Source organism: Sabethes cyaneus, chromosome 2, assembly GCF_943734655.1.
Source record: "Sabethes cyaneus chromosome 2, idSabCyanKW18_F2, whole genome shotgun sequence".
NCBI lineage: Eukaryota > Metazoa > Arthropoda > Insecta > Diptera > Culicidae > Sabethes > Sabethes cyaneus.
The window spans coordinates 141,274,368-141,290,641 of NC_071354.1; the positions used below are offsets into that span (position 1 = coordinate 141,274,368).

Genomic DNA, 16,274 nt, shown 5'->3' on the forward strand with positions numbered 1-16,274 from the left:
TTCATCGCCCGAACAACTGAGAAGCACTGAGAAAATCCCCACCCAAAAGATGGAGCTGGAAAATGTTTTTTCCTTCTTCCGTGGTGCACCTCTAGAAGAGACGATTGGCCGTAGCCGTACACACTGATTGAACAAAAAATTGAATGGGCTTAAACTCGCCCTGCACTAGCCTTCTGGTATAGAAAATATACGGTGGCAGGGGGTGTCACCTCCTCAGCCAAGCCGTCTGTTCCTAGTGCAGCACAGGAATACTAGACGACGCGAAACGACAGCGATTTTAGTGTCCTCCGAACTCACGAAAGGCTGTTCGACTTCTGTGAACGGTTTACTGATTTTCCAACTGTGCTGGTCCTGCTGTCAGGCTGGTTGGCTGGTTTTCCCTCACCAGGTTTTGGGTGTGTGCGTTCGAGCTATAGAGCGCACTATGCGAGTGTTGGACGTGGAAATTCGCTCCTTGGAGCGTACCAGGATGCGCCCTCGGGGTAGTGCTCTCGCTCACGATTTATTCATTCATTCATGTTTTGTAGCAATGAAAATGTATACACTCGAGAGTTGGTTAGTGTGTGTACTAGAAAATATCTGGCGCGCGGGAAAATCTGACAGTCAGATGTTTGTTATGGGTACTAAAATTTTGCGTAGTCATAGAGGGTTAAAACAGTTAAAATAGGTTCTGAATATGCGATATGATAACTACAAAAAATTTAAAAAAAAACTTTTTAGCTCAAGAAATGTTAACATAAAATTGCTAATTGAATGGATTGCTTAGAGCTATTCTTTTCTAGGTTCGGATGACGTTTTTGTTATTTGAGTTATTTTTTATTCTTATTTGTTATTTTTATCGATTTTAGAGAACGATTGATTTATTGGCAGGACTTCGTGCGTGCAAATATCATTTTCGAAATTAACGTTTCATACAACACGAGATTTGTCGTTTCTGTAAAAATATTGATCAGTTACAATTTTTATTTTCGCTGTCAATCTCTATTTGTTTATTTATTTGTTTATTTACTTATTTATCCTCAACTGCCTCATTGTCTTATTGAGGCGAATTGGAAAAGCCAATTTGAGTTGATAGCATTATAACCATTCTCAAATTGGCGTAAAAACCCATAATCTTTTACACTTTATAAAGTATCTTGTAAAACATATAATATAAAACATATATAGCGGCTCGAATTTGATCGGAAGTGAAAAAAAAAATGCGCGTGATCTCGTTTGAAGAAATATTATTTTAGAGGGCAACACAACAAGATTTTATCGTTTATGTCCCTGCAAATATATTCTAGTAGTGCTTCGAGTGTCATAAGCAAAAAATGCCTTAAGTCTTGTTCAAACATTATATTTACAAGAGCCGTGCCGAAGTTAAAGTCATGTGCTATGTTTAGATTTTTAACATGAACCTTATTATATTCGGATGTAGAAAAATCACTGGCGTGCCAACACATGGAGCATGTAACTTCAAACTTCGAATTGAAGTTGAAAATTTTATTTAATATTAGAATTAAACTAAACTTCAAATCGGATTTGAAATTAGACATGAAATTGGGCTTAAAATTAAACTTGTAATATTCTGCCGCTACTCGCATAACAGTCCCATTTATATAGGAAACTCCATAAGTTTCTGAGGAGTTCATGGGTGATTTAATATACAAAATTTTCCTTACAGTAAAGTTGAAAACAACCCCCTTCCATTGCTAAGCCTGATAAAATAAAGCGGATAGTATTTAAATATTCGCCATGATTAGATAACATTTCACCGAGTACCATTTTGCGGATCACCACTTTTCGGTTGCCCATAACGCGGAATACCATTTAGCGAAAAACCTTACGTGGGATGTACCATTTCACGGAAAATCTTTTCGTGGAAAGAACCGTTTCGCAGAGGTGATCCTCTCCTTACTCGCTATCGCTCGTTTGGACCCAACTGAAGGAAACCCAGCTAGCACCAACTCGTATATCAATGTACGAAAACTATCGTAAATTTATCCTAACAAAATCGAAATCGTAACTAAAGCTGGATAAAGTGGGATCAAGTTGATTTTTTGTCGTATATAATGATAATGACTGACATACATACGATTTTCAGCACAAAATCGTAGAGTAGTACGGAGCGACTCGCGTTTAATCGGATATTATCGTATATAAATACTTACATAGTCGTAACGCTCAAAATTATTCGTAATCACGTATATCGCCTCCGGCTGGTAAATGGCTAGGTAATGCGTACCATCGGTGCCTTGTGCACTGGGCATAAAATAGACCCCACAGTGGTTCACAGCCTCTTACCTAGCAACTCCCACCCCAACCTCCTCGTGGTACCAGCCGGGATACGAGCAACCTCGGGTGGAGATCGGGTAACCAACCCCGATGGAAACCAAGGTCGTATGCTGACAGGGGGGGGAGGGCTCCTTCGAGCTACGTTGGCCCTCCGGCGATACTGTGGGGTTGATTGCGGGCTTTGCAAGCCTGAACCACTAAAAAAACCAAAGCAATGGACTCCGTAAGTAATAATAATAACTCTAATCGGAACAATCGGCAAAGACCCAGGCGACGAAAACGGACTAACGATTGGAAATTAGGAACATGGAACTGTCGGTCTCTAAATTTCCTCGGAAGTACCCACGTGCTTTCTAAAGAAGTGAAGAGCCGCAAGTTCGACATCGTAGCGCTGCAGGAGGTATGCTGGAAAGGAACGATGGTACGTACGTATAGAGATGGTCATACCATCTACCAGAGCTGCGGCAATACACACGAGCTGGGCACAGCTTTTATAGTGATGGGCGAGATGCAGAAGCGGGTGATCGGGTGGTGGCCGATCAACCCCCGAATGTGCAGATTAAGAATCAAGGGCCGATTCTTCAATATAAGCATAATTAACGTGCACAGCCCTCACCTCGGAAGTACCGATGATGACAAAGACGAATTCTACGCGCAGTTGGAGCGTGAATACGACCGCTGCCCAAGACATGATGTCAAAATTATCATCGGGGACTGTAATGCTCAGGTTGGTCAGGAGGAGGAATTCAAACCGGTGATTGGACGGTTCAGCGCTCACCCGCAAACGAACGAAAACGGCCTAAGACTTGTTGACTTCGCCGCCTCCAAGAACATGGCCATACGTAGTACCTTCTTCCAGCATAACCTCTTCCATCGGTACACCTGGAGATCACCCAACCAGACAGAATCACAAATCGACCACGTTCTGATAGATGGTCGGCACTTTTCAGACATTATCGACGTCAGAACCTATCCGGGCGCTAACATTGATTCGGATCACTACCTAGTGATGGTAAGGATACGTCAAAAACTATCTGTTGTGAACAACATACGATACCGCCGCCCGCCACGGTATAATCTAGCGCGACTGAAGCAACCAGAGGTCGCCGAAAACTACGCGTTATCTCTCGAAACCGCGCTGCCGGAAGAGGGAGAGCTGGATGAAGCCCCTCTTGAAGACTGTTGGAATGCCGTGAAAACAGCCATTAACAGCGTAGCGGAGAACGTCCTAGGCAGTGTGGCACCGAATCGACGTAACGAATGGTTTGACGAGGAATGCCAGCAGATATTGGATGAGAAGAACGCAGCGCGGGTACAAATGCTGCGTAGAGCCACCCGTCAGAATGTGGAGCGATACAAACAGAAGCGGAGGCAGCAAACCCGACTCTTCAAGGAAAAGAAGCGCCACCAAGAGGAGAAGGAGTGCGAAGAACTCGAACAGCTGTACCGCTTTCACGACACACGGAAGTTCTATCAGAAACTCAACGGATCTCGCAAAGGCTTCGTGCCGCGGGCCGAAATGTGCAGAGATAAAGATGGAGGTATCTTGACTGATGACCGTGCGGTGATCGAAAGGTGGAAGCAGCACTACGATGAACACCTGAATGGCGTGCAGGCGGAAGACCATGATAGCGAAGGAAGTGACCACATTGGTGCAGCAAGCGACGAAGATGTGCCACCCCCATCGATAAGGGAAGTTAAAGAAGCCATCCAGCGGCTGAAGAACAACAAAGCAGCGGGAAAGGATGGCATTGGAGCGGAACTTATTAAAATGGGCCCGGACAAGTTGGCCGGCTGTCTGCATCAATTGATTGTCAAGATTTGGGATACGGAACGACTACCGGAGGAGTGGAAAGACGGGGTTATCTGCCCTATCTACAAGAGAGGTGATAAGCTGGATTGTGAGAACTACCGAGCCATCACTATCCTGAATGCCGCCTACAAAGTGCTGTCGCAAGTCCTCTTTCATCGACTATCGCCAATAGCCAATAGATTTGTGGGAAGTTACCAGGCCGGCTTCATGGAGGGTCGGTCTACAACAGACCAAATCTTCACCCTGCGGCAGATCCTCCAGAAGTGGCGTGAATTCCGAGTCCCCACGCACCACCTGTTCATCGATTTCAAAGCCGCATATGATAGCGTAAACCGACAAGAGCTATGGAAAATTTTGGACGAAAACGGCTTTCCGAGTAAGCTTACTAGACTTATCATGGCTACGATGGATGGGATCCAGTGCTGTGTGAGAATCTCGGGTGGATTGTCGGACCCATTCGAATCTCGCAGGGGACTTCGACAAGGAGATGGTCTTTCCTGCCTGCTATTCAACATTGCGCTTGAAGGTGTTATAAGGCGAGCGGCGATCGAAATGCGGGGCACGATTTTCAATAAATCCAGTCAATTTATCTGCTTTGCTGACGACGTGGATGCTGTCGGCAGAACATTTGAGGCGGTGGAAGATCAGTACACCAGACTGAAACGCGAAGCAGAGAAGATTGGATTGCAGATAAATACGTCTAAAACGAAGTATATGCTGGCGGGCGGGACCGAGCGCGACAGGGCTCGCTTGGGCAGCACCGTGGTAATCGACGGGGATGAGTTCGAGGTAGTCGACGAGTTCGTATACCTTGGCTCGCTGGCAACAGAGGACAACAATACCAGCCGTGAGATTAAAAGACGTATTATCAGCGGAAGTCGGGCCTACTACGGACTCCACAAACACTTGCGATCGAACAATCTGAGCCCCCGTACAAAGTGCACACTGTACAAAACGCTAATTAGACCGGTTGTCCTCTACGGGCACGAAACGTGGACATTGCTAGAAGAGGACCTACGAGCACTCGGAGTTTTCGAACGGGGGGTGCTAAGAACCATCTTTGGCGGAGTGCAAGAGAACGGTGTATGGAGGCGAAGAATGAACCACGAGCTCGCGCGTCTCTACGGCGAACCAAGTATTCAGAAAGTGGTTAAAGCTGGACGGATACGTTGGGCAGGACATGTTGCTAGAATGCCGGACAACTATCCTGCAAAAATGGTTTTCGCATCAAATCCGGTAGGAACAAGACGAAGAGGGGCACAGCGAGCGAGGTGGCAAGACCAGGTGGAGCGAGATCTGGCGAGCACTGGGTGCCCGCGGAACTGGAGATCAGTTGCCATGAACCGAAACAGATGGAGAAATTATACTGCGCAGGCTTTGTCATAAGACGTCAGGCCAATTAAGTAAGTAAGTAAGTATATCGCCTCCAAAATAGTACGGATATGCCAATTTTGCGCATAAAATACGATTTATTTAGCATGTATATCTGTACGTAATGCTGATTTTTACCTTTTTTATACATATGAAAATGCTAGCTGGGAAGTAATATAGGTCAGTAGACCTAGGAAAACAAATAAACCTAGATAGAGGTGATCTCTGCGGGGGAGGGGGGGGGGGGAGAGGGGTTGTCCCCTGCAGTAACCGGCGCTTCAGAAGGCGGGTTGCCGGCAACACTCGCGGCTTGCGAGCGTCTCGCCCTGAATCATCTAGTCAGTGTTACTATTGATAGTTTTTGGTGGTCTTGTTATTGACTAATGTTTTATGGAAGAGTCCAAAATTTCTCGAGTTCGATTAGTTTTTGAGTTACGAAAAAAATTCTGTTTTGTTTGCATGAGAGTCCTTACTCCCCTGCCACAGGAGTGAGGGATCTCAAACCATCATAAAAAAATTCCTGCCTACAAAATCCATTTACTTGATTAGTTCTATAGTTATGAGGAAATTTGTATTTCATTTGTATGGGAACCCCCCTCCTAAAAAAGGAAGGGGTCCCAGTTCATCATATGAAAAATTCTTGCCTCCGAAAACCTCCACCTGCCAAATTTGGTTCCATTTGATTGATTAGTTTTCGAGTTATGAAGAAATTTGTATTTCATTTCTATGGGAGCCCCCCCCCCTCCTAAAATGGAGAGGGGTCCTAATTTATCATACAAAAAATGCCTGCCTCCAAATACCTTTAAATGCCAAGTTTGGTTCAATTTAAATTATTAGTTCTCGAGTTATGACGAAATTTGTATATCATTTGTATGGGAGCCCCCCCTCCTAAAAAATTGGGAGGGGTCCTAATTCATCATAGAAAAAATTCTGACCTGCAAAAACCTTCAGATACCAAATTTGGTTCAATTTGATTGATTAGTTCTTGAGTAAAGAGGAAATTTGTATTTCATTTGTATAGGAGACCCCCCCCTCTCTTGAAGTGGAGAGTGGTCATAATTCCCCTCCTAAAGAGGGGTCTCAATTCACCGAAGGAAAAAACTTGCCTTCAAAAACACCCACATGCCAAATTTTGTTCCATTTGCTATGCAGAAATTTGTGTTTCATTTGTATGGGAGCCTCCCCTCATAAGAACCTTCCCTGGTCCCCAAAACCCCTACATGCAAATTTACACTCCGATCAGTTCAGTAGTTTTCGATTCTATAAGGAACATAGAGCAGTCAAATCAAAATTTGACATGTGGGTGTTTTTGGAGACAAGAATTTTTTCTATGGTGTATTGAGACTCCTCACCTCTTTAGAAGGGGAATTATGACCTCTCTCCCCTTTAAGAGGGGGGGCTTCCATACAAATGAGATACAAATTTCCTCATAACTCCAGAACTAATCAAGCAAATTGTACCAAATTTAGCATGTGGGTGTTTTTGCAGGCAATTTTTTTTCTATGGTGAATTGAGACCCTTCCCCTCTTTAGGAGGGGAATTATGACCCTTCTCCCTTTAAGAGGGCTTCCATGCAAATGAAATACAAATTTCCTCATAACTCGAGAACTAATTAATCAAATGGAACCATATTTGGCATGTGGGCGTTTTGGAGGCATGAATTTTTGTCTATGATGAATTAGGACCCTTACCGTTTTAGCAGGGGGGCTTCCTGTCAAATGAAATACATGCGGCAGTTCGTAGAAGTGTACAACGAGCTCCCGAAATGCTTCTTGTTTCAATTACGTAGTCGTGCTAACGTAAGAACTAGAATGACTCTTAAATACCCTTGGACACTTTACTTTTTGTTCTTACAACAGGTATAAAATTACCACAGACTAACAGACGTAACACTTTGAACAAATTTTCTAACAAAACATCGTTTTAGTGACACCCCTAAAACTTGGAAAAAACACTAGCATGGCCTGGTGCAGTCTTCGCGCTACGCAAAGCAGCTTGCTATAAATTTACTTGTATATTATGTGACATCAGCGCCAGCGCAAGCGAGCGGCGCTCTCGCGTAGCGACTGTTGTTTGAGTCTTGGCTTAAGTGAACATTTGAAATGATCGTTTTTATTGGCGATGGAATAAGGCTTCAGTGTTACGTCTGTTAGTCTGTGAAATTACCTTTGTGCCGACCGGTTCCGGGTTGTTTCGTCGCCATTTTTAGCAAAACTGGGCAAGCATAAACAAAACAAAAATTATTAACAAAAAGAGGAAAGAGAGAGCTAACACATACATACTCTCATTTCTCTCTGGGCTCGTTTGTTATTGAGCATAAGGGCTGCGTTTTCAGTTGCCACCCGTTAAAACTGTAATTCGAAATAAAGTCTTTATTTACAAAAGGATTTGACTTTGTGTTTTTTCGAATATAGAGTAAGGAGGGATAAAAGTGCGATGCGGGTAAAAGTTCGATTCAATAATTTATCGGTGCAGATTCCGAGTGAATTAACTAATTTGGCATAGATGGGTGACTACTTTGACAGTTTGAATCTAACGTAAACTTTGATTGCTTACGAAGCATAGTTCCTAAGTTGTGTGCAAATGTCATTTTAGGGCGGTTTTGAAGTAATTTTTCGTTATACGGCAAATACAATATTTACAGAAGGATATTACTTGTTGAAAATTTGTAGTAGCGTTTTACATCACTCACATATCTGTTTTGAAAATACGGTGAAAAGAATTTACAAAATATATTTCGCTTTTCCGTAATTTAATCTAACCCCGTCAAGCGCCTAGCGAGGTAAAAGTGCGATTCACGGACGGGGCAAAAGTGCGATTCATGGACGAGGCAAAAATGTATAGCTCATTATATACAGCTTTAGGCACTATATTACAGATACTAGAAAAGGGAAGATCTGTAGAAAACTCTGTGCTCTATAGATGTTGGCCGAAGGAAAACAATACTTTTCCGCTGATGAAATAAAAAACAAACGTTTGGAAAAGTTTCGATCTAACGGAGGCTGCAATACACCAGCGCAAAATAGGAAAGGTGCAAATTGAGAATATTCCTTGCCGAAATATAACGCAGATTGGAGATAATATGGTTTTGTTAGCTACTGTTGTGCTAATTTCATGGAATCGAGCTTCGCACTTTTGCCCCGCGGTATTTGCACTTTTGCCCCGCTAGTGGGATAAAAGTGCGATACGGCACTTGATCAGAAGAAAGAAGAATTTATTTTGCAAAACACTATTACCGCAGATGATTTATAGTTCAATGTAAAGACATTGAGTTACTGAATCACTGTAAAATATATTATGTTGTTGTCCTTCTTTATATCTCACGAAAATTGATGACAACTTCAAATATCGCACTTATGCCCCGCCCTACTCTATATGTGTCACACTGTCACACTGTACATACATCGCATACGTAACATAGCAAGCGCTACGTGAATACCCCTACTATTTTGATGCGAAAGCCTAGATTCACTATGCAGAGATAATCGGGATATTTGATCAAAACTAGTGTTCGACATCGGAACGAACTTGAAGTGCGGGTTCCGGTCCGGTCCGGTTAAAAATCGGAACGAACTTTTTTATTCCGGTCCGATTTGGCTCTGTTGCGGTTTCGGGACCGGAACAGAGCCAAATCGGACCGGAATAAAGTCGAACTAAAAAAGTTCGTTCCGATTTTCAACCGGACGACCGGACCGGAACTCGGACTTCAATTTTCGTTCCGATGTCGAACACTAATCAAAACGTCCTACCAAAGTAGGTAACTCTAAGATATGCAACTACGTTCTTACCGATGTTTGTCTTGATTACAATCCAATAAAATAACTCTGGTATAATTTGTTCGAGTCTTCGCTATACAACGGTTACATTAATAGTTAAATTCGCCAATGTAGCGCTGAAGTTTTGGCCAAGGTACAGGCATCTGTTCATGGTTACCTTATGTTTGTTTGTAATACAAATTTTGAGCCGGTTTTATTTTGGATGTCATCTCAAATACAAAATAGGGTTTGTTGCTGCCAAGTCGTAATTGCCTATTCTCGTCCTATCCAACACAAACCATTAAAAATATCAGCATTTTTATGACACACAAAACTAGTTATTCCCTAATATTTTAGTTTGTTGTCTATCATACGCGATCAATCAAAGTGAGCTGAGATCTATTTAAATGCTTTTTATCATTAAAGAAGTCATACCAACCAAATTTCCTACATTTTTTCGTGCGACGAAGAAGAAAATGTCGACTAATCGTTTTAATTTCCGTCATTCATAAATGAAAATAACTCACACAAGGCATTGTCGTTATTCTACAGCCAGGAAAACTTGCCTGACCTGCAGAAATTTTGCAGAATAACATTTGTCATGCCGTCCTACACAAATACATAAGTGTTAGCGTCGTAAACATTGTTGTGATTTTTAGTTCGGACGACGAAAAATTTTGATGGACGGATTTAAAACGGTACGACGAATTTTAGAAATAAAGTCAGTTGCGTAATTTCAATAATATGCTTTAATAGGGTACTGGATCCATATATCGTCAGGAGCCATATTTCGCCAGTTTGATGAATCAAAAGCCTTTTTGCATATTTTTGGTAGACTTAAAAGAAATTATTTGATGAATTGCTAAAATTGAGGACATCAACTTTACCAATTCGTCAAATAATTTCTTTTAGGTCTACCAAAAATATGCAAAAAGGCTTTGGATTCACCAAACTGGCGAAATATGGCTCCTGGCGAAATATGGATCCTCTACCCTAATCGCTTTTCAGTGATTTCAAAGCTCACGGATCGGAAGGTAAGTGAGTTTTAGTCAAATCAGCACAAGAACTTTTGGATTATTCATTAAATCCATCCAACAAATGATGAAAATTAGAATAGCTTTACTTACTACGACGGGAAATATAAATAAACCCTACTGGTAATAATATTGGTTGCCTCGAAAGAATATTCAACTCCAAATTTCAACTGAAACGGTCATCATTACAAGAGTTTTCCTCAATAGTGATGATGAACTGCATTTTTCAATTAGCTAATAATTGATTGGGATTATATTATCTGTTACCATACGTTCTTTTATGATTTGGTTAGTCACGCGAAAACTTGGCTTCCTGCAAAAATATTGACGTATCCATCTTCATTTTTCGGTAATTTCGTTTATCTCCTGTGGAAACCAGTCGTGAACTGAAAAGAAACGATCAAGAAATATAGCTACATTTCAGATTTGGAGAAAGTATCAAACCGGTTCTATCAAAATAAATGCATAAGTGTACTGAGTTTTGCATTATTCGAAATGAAATATAAAAAGGAAACAGGAAAGTGCACGGATCATTGTTATACTGAAGCCTTTCGAACTAGCAAGCATGTATCGGTCGTTACTTTTTCTTGCGCTTGTCACCAGACTCGTTCAATTTTGTCTCAGTCAGGATAGTGAATTGATACCCGGACCGGCAGAGGTAGCCTCGGAAGTGAATTCAAATATAGATCGTGAGTTCAATAGATTGTTGCAACTTATCGTGCTTATTCGAATGTGCATTTCTTTTTCTGTACAGCAAAATCTGATCTGTCACCGGATGAATTCCTTAGAAGAGGCAAACAATATTTCATACATTGTTCGGAAAAGGTTTTACTTTTCACTTTAGTGGTGTTTTCCAGGCTACAACCTAAATTACAGGCTAAACTTTCATTATAGGTTGGATTCTTCTCGGCATGGCGTAGCTGCAACGATCTAGGATTGGAATTAGCGGCGGTAGTTTCTGAGAAAGATAATCAGCTGCTGGCTGAAAAAGCGGCACACGTGCATCAGGAGCTTTGGTTGAGTGGAACAAATCTCGGCAGAAGAGGCGACTGGATTTGGTTGGTCAGCCGTCGCCAAGTCGGTTGGGGAAACGATTACCTCAAGTGGGCACCGGGACAACCACAGGGCGCTGATAAATGTATGCTAGTTTCAGTAAACAGTCAGGGCGGTATTTGGAAAGCTGCGGATTGCCATGAACATCACTGTTTTGTCTGCCAAAAGTATCTTACCTAGGTGACAAATCGAATCAAATTTTTGATTAAAGCACAAATAAAGCTCATATTTTAATGAAACAAAATTCCCTATTCCATTATTAGCTTTAAGGAAAGTGAGTAGTAACCGAAATGGATTTCATTTCCTCTATATCCCTATGTAATACCGGACCACTAACTGTGCATTCTTTTAAAACATCATCACAGCTTACCAAAGTACACTGAAGATTTTTGGTTAATTTTAACCAAATTGTCATAACCATTAAATAAGGATTGGTTATGTCTCTAAGCCGTGTACCCTGAGTCGGCCACAACTGGTATTTGCATACATATTAACATCATGCTTTGTTCCTGATCACGTACCTATGTATTTGAACCGAAAAATCCCCGCGTCTGTGAAGTGCACAGATCTCTTGCCGGCATTCGCTTCCAGCGCGTAAGTTCAAGCTCAGACAGAGATGAAGTATTATCTCGCCGTGATTTCAGTGGTGGTGTTTTCGGTAATATTAAACCGGCATTCGGTGAACTTGCAAAAATGTGGCGAAAGGCAAATAAAAACTCGTGATCTAATAACAAACAGCTTCGATGTTCAGCCCGGTGATTATCCATGGCATATCGCCATCTTCAAAACATCACCAATCAGGCAGTACATCTGCGGTGGAACATTGGTCGGGCAAAGCGTTGTTATTACCTCGGCGCATTGTGTCATAGTTCCCGGGTTAAGAACGGCAAGGCAACCCGATGAGCTACTGGTTCTAGTTGGGAAGCATTTACTAAATGTTCAAAGTAACTCCGTCGCAGAGTATCAGTTAAGTTCGATAATTATCTATCAGAACTCCGGTGATACAGAACGTGTGAAACATGACATAGCATTGCTGATAACTAAAGAGCCAGTAGTTTATGGAAAATTTGTTCAACCGGCATGTCTACCAACGTTCTCCTTAATCCGAAGTAAGTTGACTGGTACGATTGTCGGATGGGGTTACACGGAACAAAATGCGGTTTCTAATACATTGAGGGCAGCAAATGTACCGATCGTTCTGAAAGATGATTGCATTCAGAGCAACCAGGAAGCGTTTAGGGACAGTGTTACGGATAACATGTTTTGTGCTGGGTATCGAAATGGCACGAATGCTTGCAACGGAGACAGTGGAGGTGGATTGTTCCGAAATATTAACCCCTCTAAGGTCTACATCATTTTTAGCGCCGCAAAATTCACTAAAATGGCCATAACTTTTTTATTTTTCAATATTTTTTCACCAAATTTGGGAATTTTGCCGAAAATATTTTCTATTTTCATAATACCTATAGATAATGGCCATATACCATATGGTCCCGGAGTTATTGCGGAGTTCCTTGGGGGACCGAGATATGGCTTTCTTAGATAAAGTTGCCAAATATCTAAAATTTGTTTGAAATCTGTTGATTTTTGAAAACATATCATCGACTGTGGACATATCAGTTACTTTGCTGCAGTTATGAGCCATGGTGCGCGCCATCTGGATCCGGGGGGACACCATAAATCCGGAACCGGTTCCCATAAAGGGACATTTCAGCAACAGTAAACTATGTCGTGTCGCATATCAAAAAACATCAGCATTCGATAAAATAGCGATTGGTGATCATCTCATGTCTCTCAGAGGCCATATGGCCGATTCCAGGTCCCGGAAAAATTCCTCCGAAATCCGTTCCGTGCTTGAATCAGAAAAGAAACCCTCCCCGGACCCGGAACCGGTCATACGGCCTCTGAGAGACATGAGATGATCACCAATCGCTATTTTATCGAATGCTGATGTCTTTTGATATGCGACACGACATGCTTTACTGATGCTGAAATGTCCCGTTACGGGAACCGGTTCCGGATTCATAGTGTCCCCCCGGATCCGGATGGCGCGCACCATGGCTCATAACTGCGGCAAAGTAACTGATATATCCACAGTCGATGATATGTTTACAAAAATCAAAAGATTTTAAACAAATTTTAGATATTTGGCAACTTTATCTAAAATAGCCATATCTCGGTCCCCCAAGGAACTCCGGAATAACTCCGGGACCATATGGCATATGGCCATTATCTATAGATATTATGAAAATAGAAAATAATTTCGGCAAAATTCCCAAATTTGATGAAAAAATATCAAAAGATAAAAAAGTTATGGCCATTTTAGTGAATTTTGCGGTGCTAAAAATGATGTAGACCTTAGAGGGGTTAATGGAAAATGGTATATACTGGGAATAATTTCCTTTACGGCTGCTCAGGAAAGGGATCAAAATTTGTGCAGCTCCACCGATTACACGGCGTTTGTCGATGTGGAGAAATATAAAAAATGGATCAGGGAAAATTCGAGTGAGTGATATTCTTTAAGTCTAATAATAATAATTATAATAATAATAATAACATGTAAACAGTTATTGAAAAGGAATCTAATATCTGGTAATTCAGACTAACATCGGACCGAAGAAACTAACATACCTATGAGAAAACTGAGTAGTGGCTTCACTGAGTAATTTCTATTTTTTCATTTTATTGATAACTTTATTTTTGAATTTTGCGCTTGATAGATAAATTCAAACATTTGTATAAATAGTTCAATAGTTAATATTTACTGTGCATACTAAACAAACTCGTCATAACTATGCATTCGGATGTAGAACTCCTGGGACAAGGTAGCTACAGGTAGCGTCTGCATGACTATCTATTGTGGACCGGTTCGTAGCCGTGTTAGCATCAAATTCAATCATATTGTGCCAAAATATTATGGGAACAGTCTGGGCTCTATGCGTCAAACGACTGACTACGTCCTTGGTCATCGTTCAAGTCAATGGTCGGGGATTCACCGTTCGCACTGAGTGTGAATATAAAGGAAACATCGCTGCTTATTGTGAGAAGAATTTCAAATGCCTCTGTAGGTGCAGCAGCAATGAACTTCGTCGGTATTTTTATTCTTATCAGTTGCTTTCTTTCTATTACTGTAACATCACCTATAGTGGATGAAGATGACGGTTAGTTTTTTAGAAAAAATCACCTCAGTCTGTACAGTTTTACTGTTGTACTAATTATTATATCCATTTTTAGATTCCACTTTTGGGTGTAATTGTTTGGACGATAGGCAACATGAAAGAAGGACAATGAAGAAACAGTACTTCGTCCACAACAATCAGGAAGTTACGTTTCTGGAAGCTTGGAGACGTTGTTTGAGTGTTGGGCACCAGCTGGCCACTATAACTTCGGAGAAGGACAGCCAATTGATAGAGCAAGCGATTGCAAAATCAAGTAACACAAAAGGTCCTTGGTACATAGCAGGAACGGATTTGGGAAGTGAGGGCCATTTTGTATGGATCTCTACCAATAAACCGGTCGGATATTTGACTGGCTATTTAAATTACTCTCCTGGACAACCGGATAATGCTGGAGGAAACGAAAATTGCTTAGAAATAGGCCGCTGGGGCGGGGTCGTTTGGAATGATGTACCGTGTGAATGGAAGCAGCGTTATATTTGCGAATACGTAACATGGAATTAGAGACGTTAAAGGTTTGCCTTGTCGGCATTATTATATATCAGCCTTACTGACAATGAAATTCAGTACAGGAATAAGCAGCAAATAGTAGACTGTGCAGTAAAGAAAGTGTTTTATAGTAAGTCTGAGAAAGTTAAAATGGAAATATACCGGTATTAGACAGAAATAAAATATTTCTTTCTTTCTTTCTTTGGTTTATCTGACAACAAAGTCAACATGATTAAAATGATCTACAATTACGTAAACGACACTTGAACGTTTCACAGCTAATATTAAAATCACTCAAGTAGATCACAAAGTTAAAAACTGCACTCATAGCGGTAACAGGTTTATTTTTACCGTATAATGTCTGATGAAACGGAATTCTTAGTAAGCCAGCAGAGCGAAGAACTTTCGAGGGTGCGTTCATATTCAACTTTGCTAGAAACCAAGGCGCATCAATTGATCCACATAATCTCGCCTATACTGGATTTCGAACGGATTTATATTTCGGTCGACTTGTTTCGAACGAGTTGTTTTGCCCGTTTGATTTTGCTGGCGGAATGAAGAATACCATCCACTTTCATTCGAAAACCAATCCGTTCGAAATACAAAATAAGGGTGAATATCTTCCCAACAAATACAGCACACATATCATCCCTTCTCTTTTCCAATGTGTCCATATTCAGTAGTTTACATCTGTGTTCGTATGGAGGAAGTTCGGTTGGATCCGTCCAGGGAAGATCCCGAAACGCGTACCTGATAAACCTTTTTTTGTATAGATTCGATCCGTGCAGTCTAAACGCCAGTGCAAGGGCTCTAAACAACAGCTGCCGTCTCCAGGGATGAGCGTACAAGTGCGTAATATAAAGCTCTCAGGCAATATGGATCACGAAACTCTTTTGCAATTCTCATTATGAATCCCAGGTTCTTGTTTGCTTTGAAAATGATGCTACCGTCGTGGTCCTGTAATGTAAACGCGGTATCCAATAGAACATCAATATCCTTGACGACTGTTACGTGTTCAATATTCTGACCGTTTATGGAATAACTGTATTGGATTGGAGCCTTCTTTCGGCTGTAACTGATTACAGAGTACTAAGAGATGCTGACACTGAGCCGGTTGCATACACTCCAGCCATAAAACATACCGATTAGCTTTTGTAATTCGATACAGTCAGCGACTGAGCGAACTGCAAGGTAGATTTTGAGGTCATCAGTATACACGATTCTGCATCCTGGGGGAAGTATCACGCAAACATCGATGTAATACAGCGAGAAGAGCAAGGGTCCGACGTTGCTGCCCTGAGGCACG

At 41.5% G+C, this 16,274-nt stretch overlaps 3 protein-coding genes and 1 pseudogene across 3 annotated transcripts; 3 read left to right on the forward strand and 1 right to left on the reverse strand.

Annotated features, from left to right (window-relative positions):
• The first annotated feature begins 10,802 nt into the window (after positions 1-10,802).
• Positions 10,803-11,529, forward strand: LOC128733418 (perlucin-like). Its single transcript, XM_053826989.1, has 3 exons — positions 10,803-10,939; positions 11,005-11,075; positions 11,145-11,529. The coding sequence occupies exons 1-3, from the start codon at positions 10,816-10,818 to the stop codon at positions 11,481-11,483; spliced, it is 534 nt and encodes a 177-aa protein (XP_053682964.1). The 5' UTR covers positions 10,803-10,815; the 3' UTR covers positions 11,484-11,529.
• Positions 11,530-11,919: 390 nt separating this feature from the next.
• On the forward strand, positions 11,920-12,639 carry LOC128736091 (clotting factor G beta subunit-like; the record flags this gene model as incomplete). Its single annotated transcript, XM_053830573.1, has 1 exon — positions 11,920-12,639. A coding segment is annotated over exon 1 (720 nt), but the record flags the coding sequence as incomplete, so codon positions are not given.
• A 1,629-nt stretch (positions 12,640-14,268) lies between these two features.
• LOC128733417 (perlucin-like) lies at positions 14,269-15,165 on the forward strand. The gene is made up of 2 exons (XM_053826988.1): positions 14,269-14,464; positions 14,538-15,165. Exons 1-2 carry the CDS (start codon positions 14,284-14,286, stop codon positions 14,981-14,983), a joined length of 627 nt encoding a protein of 208 aa, XP_053682963.1. The 5' UTR covers positions 14,269-14,283; the 3' UTR covers positions 14,984-15,165.
• Positions 15,166-16,057: 892 nt separating this feature from the next.
• Positions 16,058-16,274, reverse strand: part of LOC128736092 (uncharacterized protein DDB_G0271670-like) — a 2,034-nt pseudogene continuing 1,817 nt past the window's right edge.

Bases quoted from the DNA above. Each gene is read 5' to 3' on its own strand.
- LOC128733417 (XM_053826988.1), top strand. From the start codon at position 14,284: ATGGTCGGGGATTCACCGTTCGCACTGAGTGTGAATATAAAGGAAACA. The intron at 14,465-14,537 runs GTTAGTTTTTTA...ATCCATTTTTAG, and splicing joins TATAGTGGATGAAGATGACG to ATTCCACTTTTGGGTGTAAT.
- LOC128733418 (XM_053826989.1), top strand. From the start codon at position 10,816: ATGTATCGGTCGTTACTTTTTCTTGCGCTTGTCACCAGACTCGTTCAA. The intron at 10,940-11,004 runs GTGAGTTCAATA...TTTTCTGTACAG, and splicing joins AGTGAATTCAAATATAGATC to CAAAATCTGATCTGTCACCG. The intron at 11,076-11,144 runs GTTTTACTTTTC...CTTTCATTATAG, and splicing joins TCATACATTGTTCGGAAAAG to GTTGGATTCTTCTCGGCATG.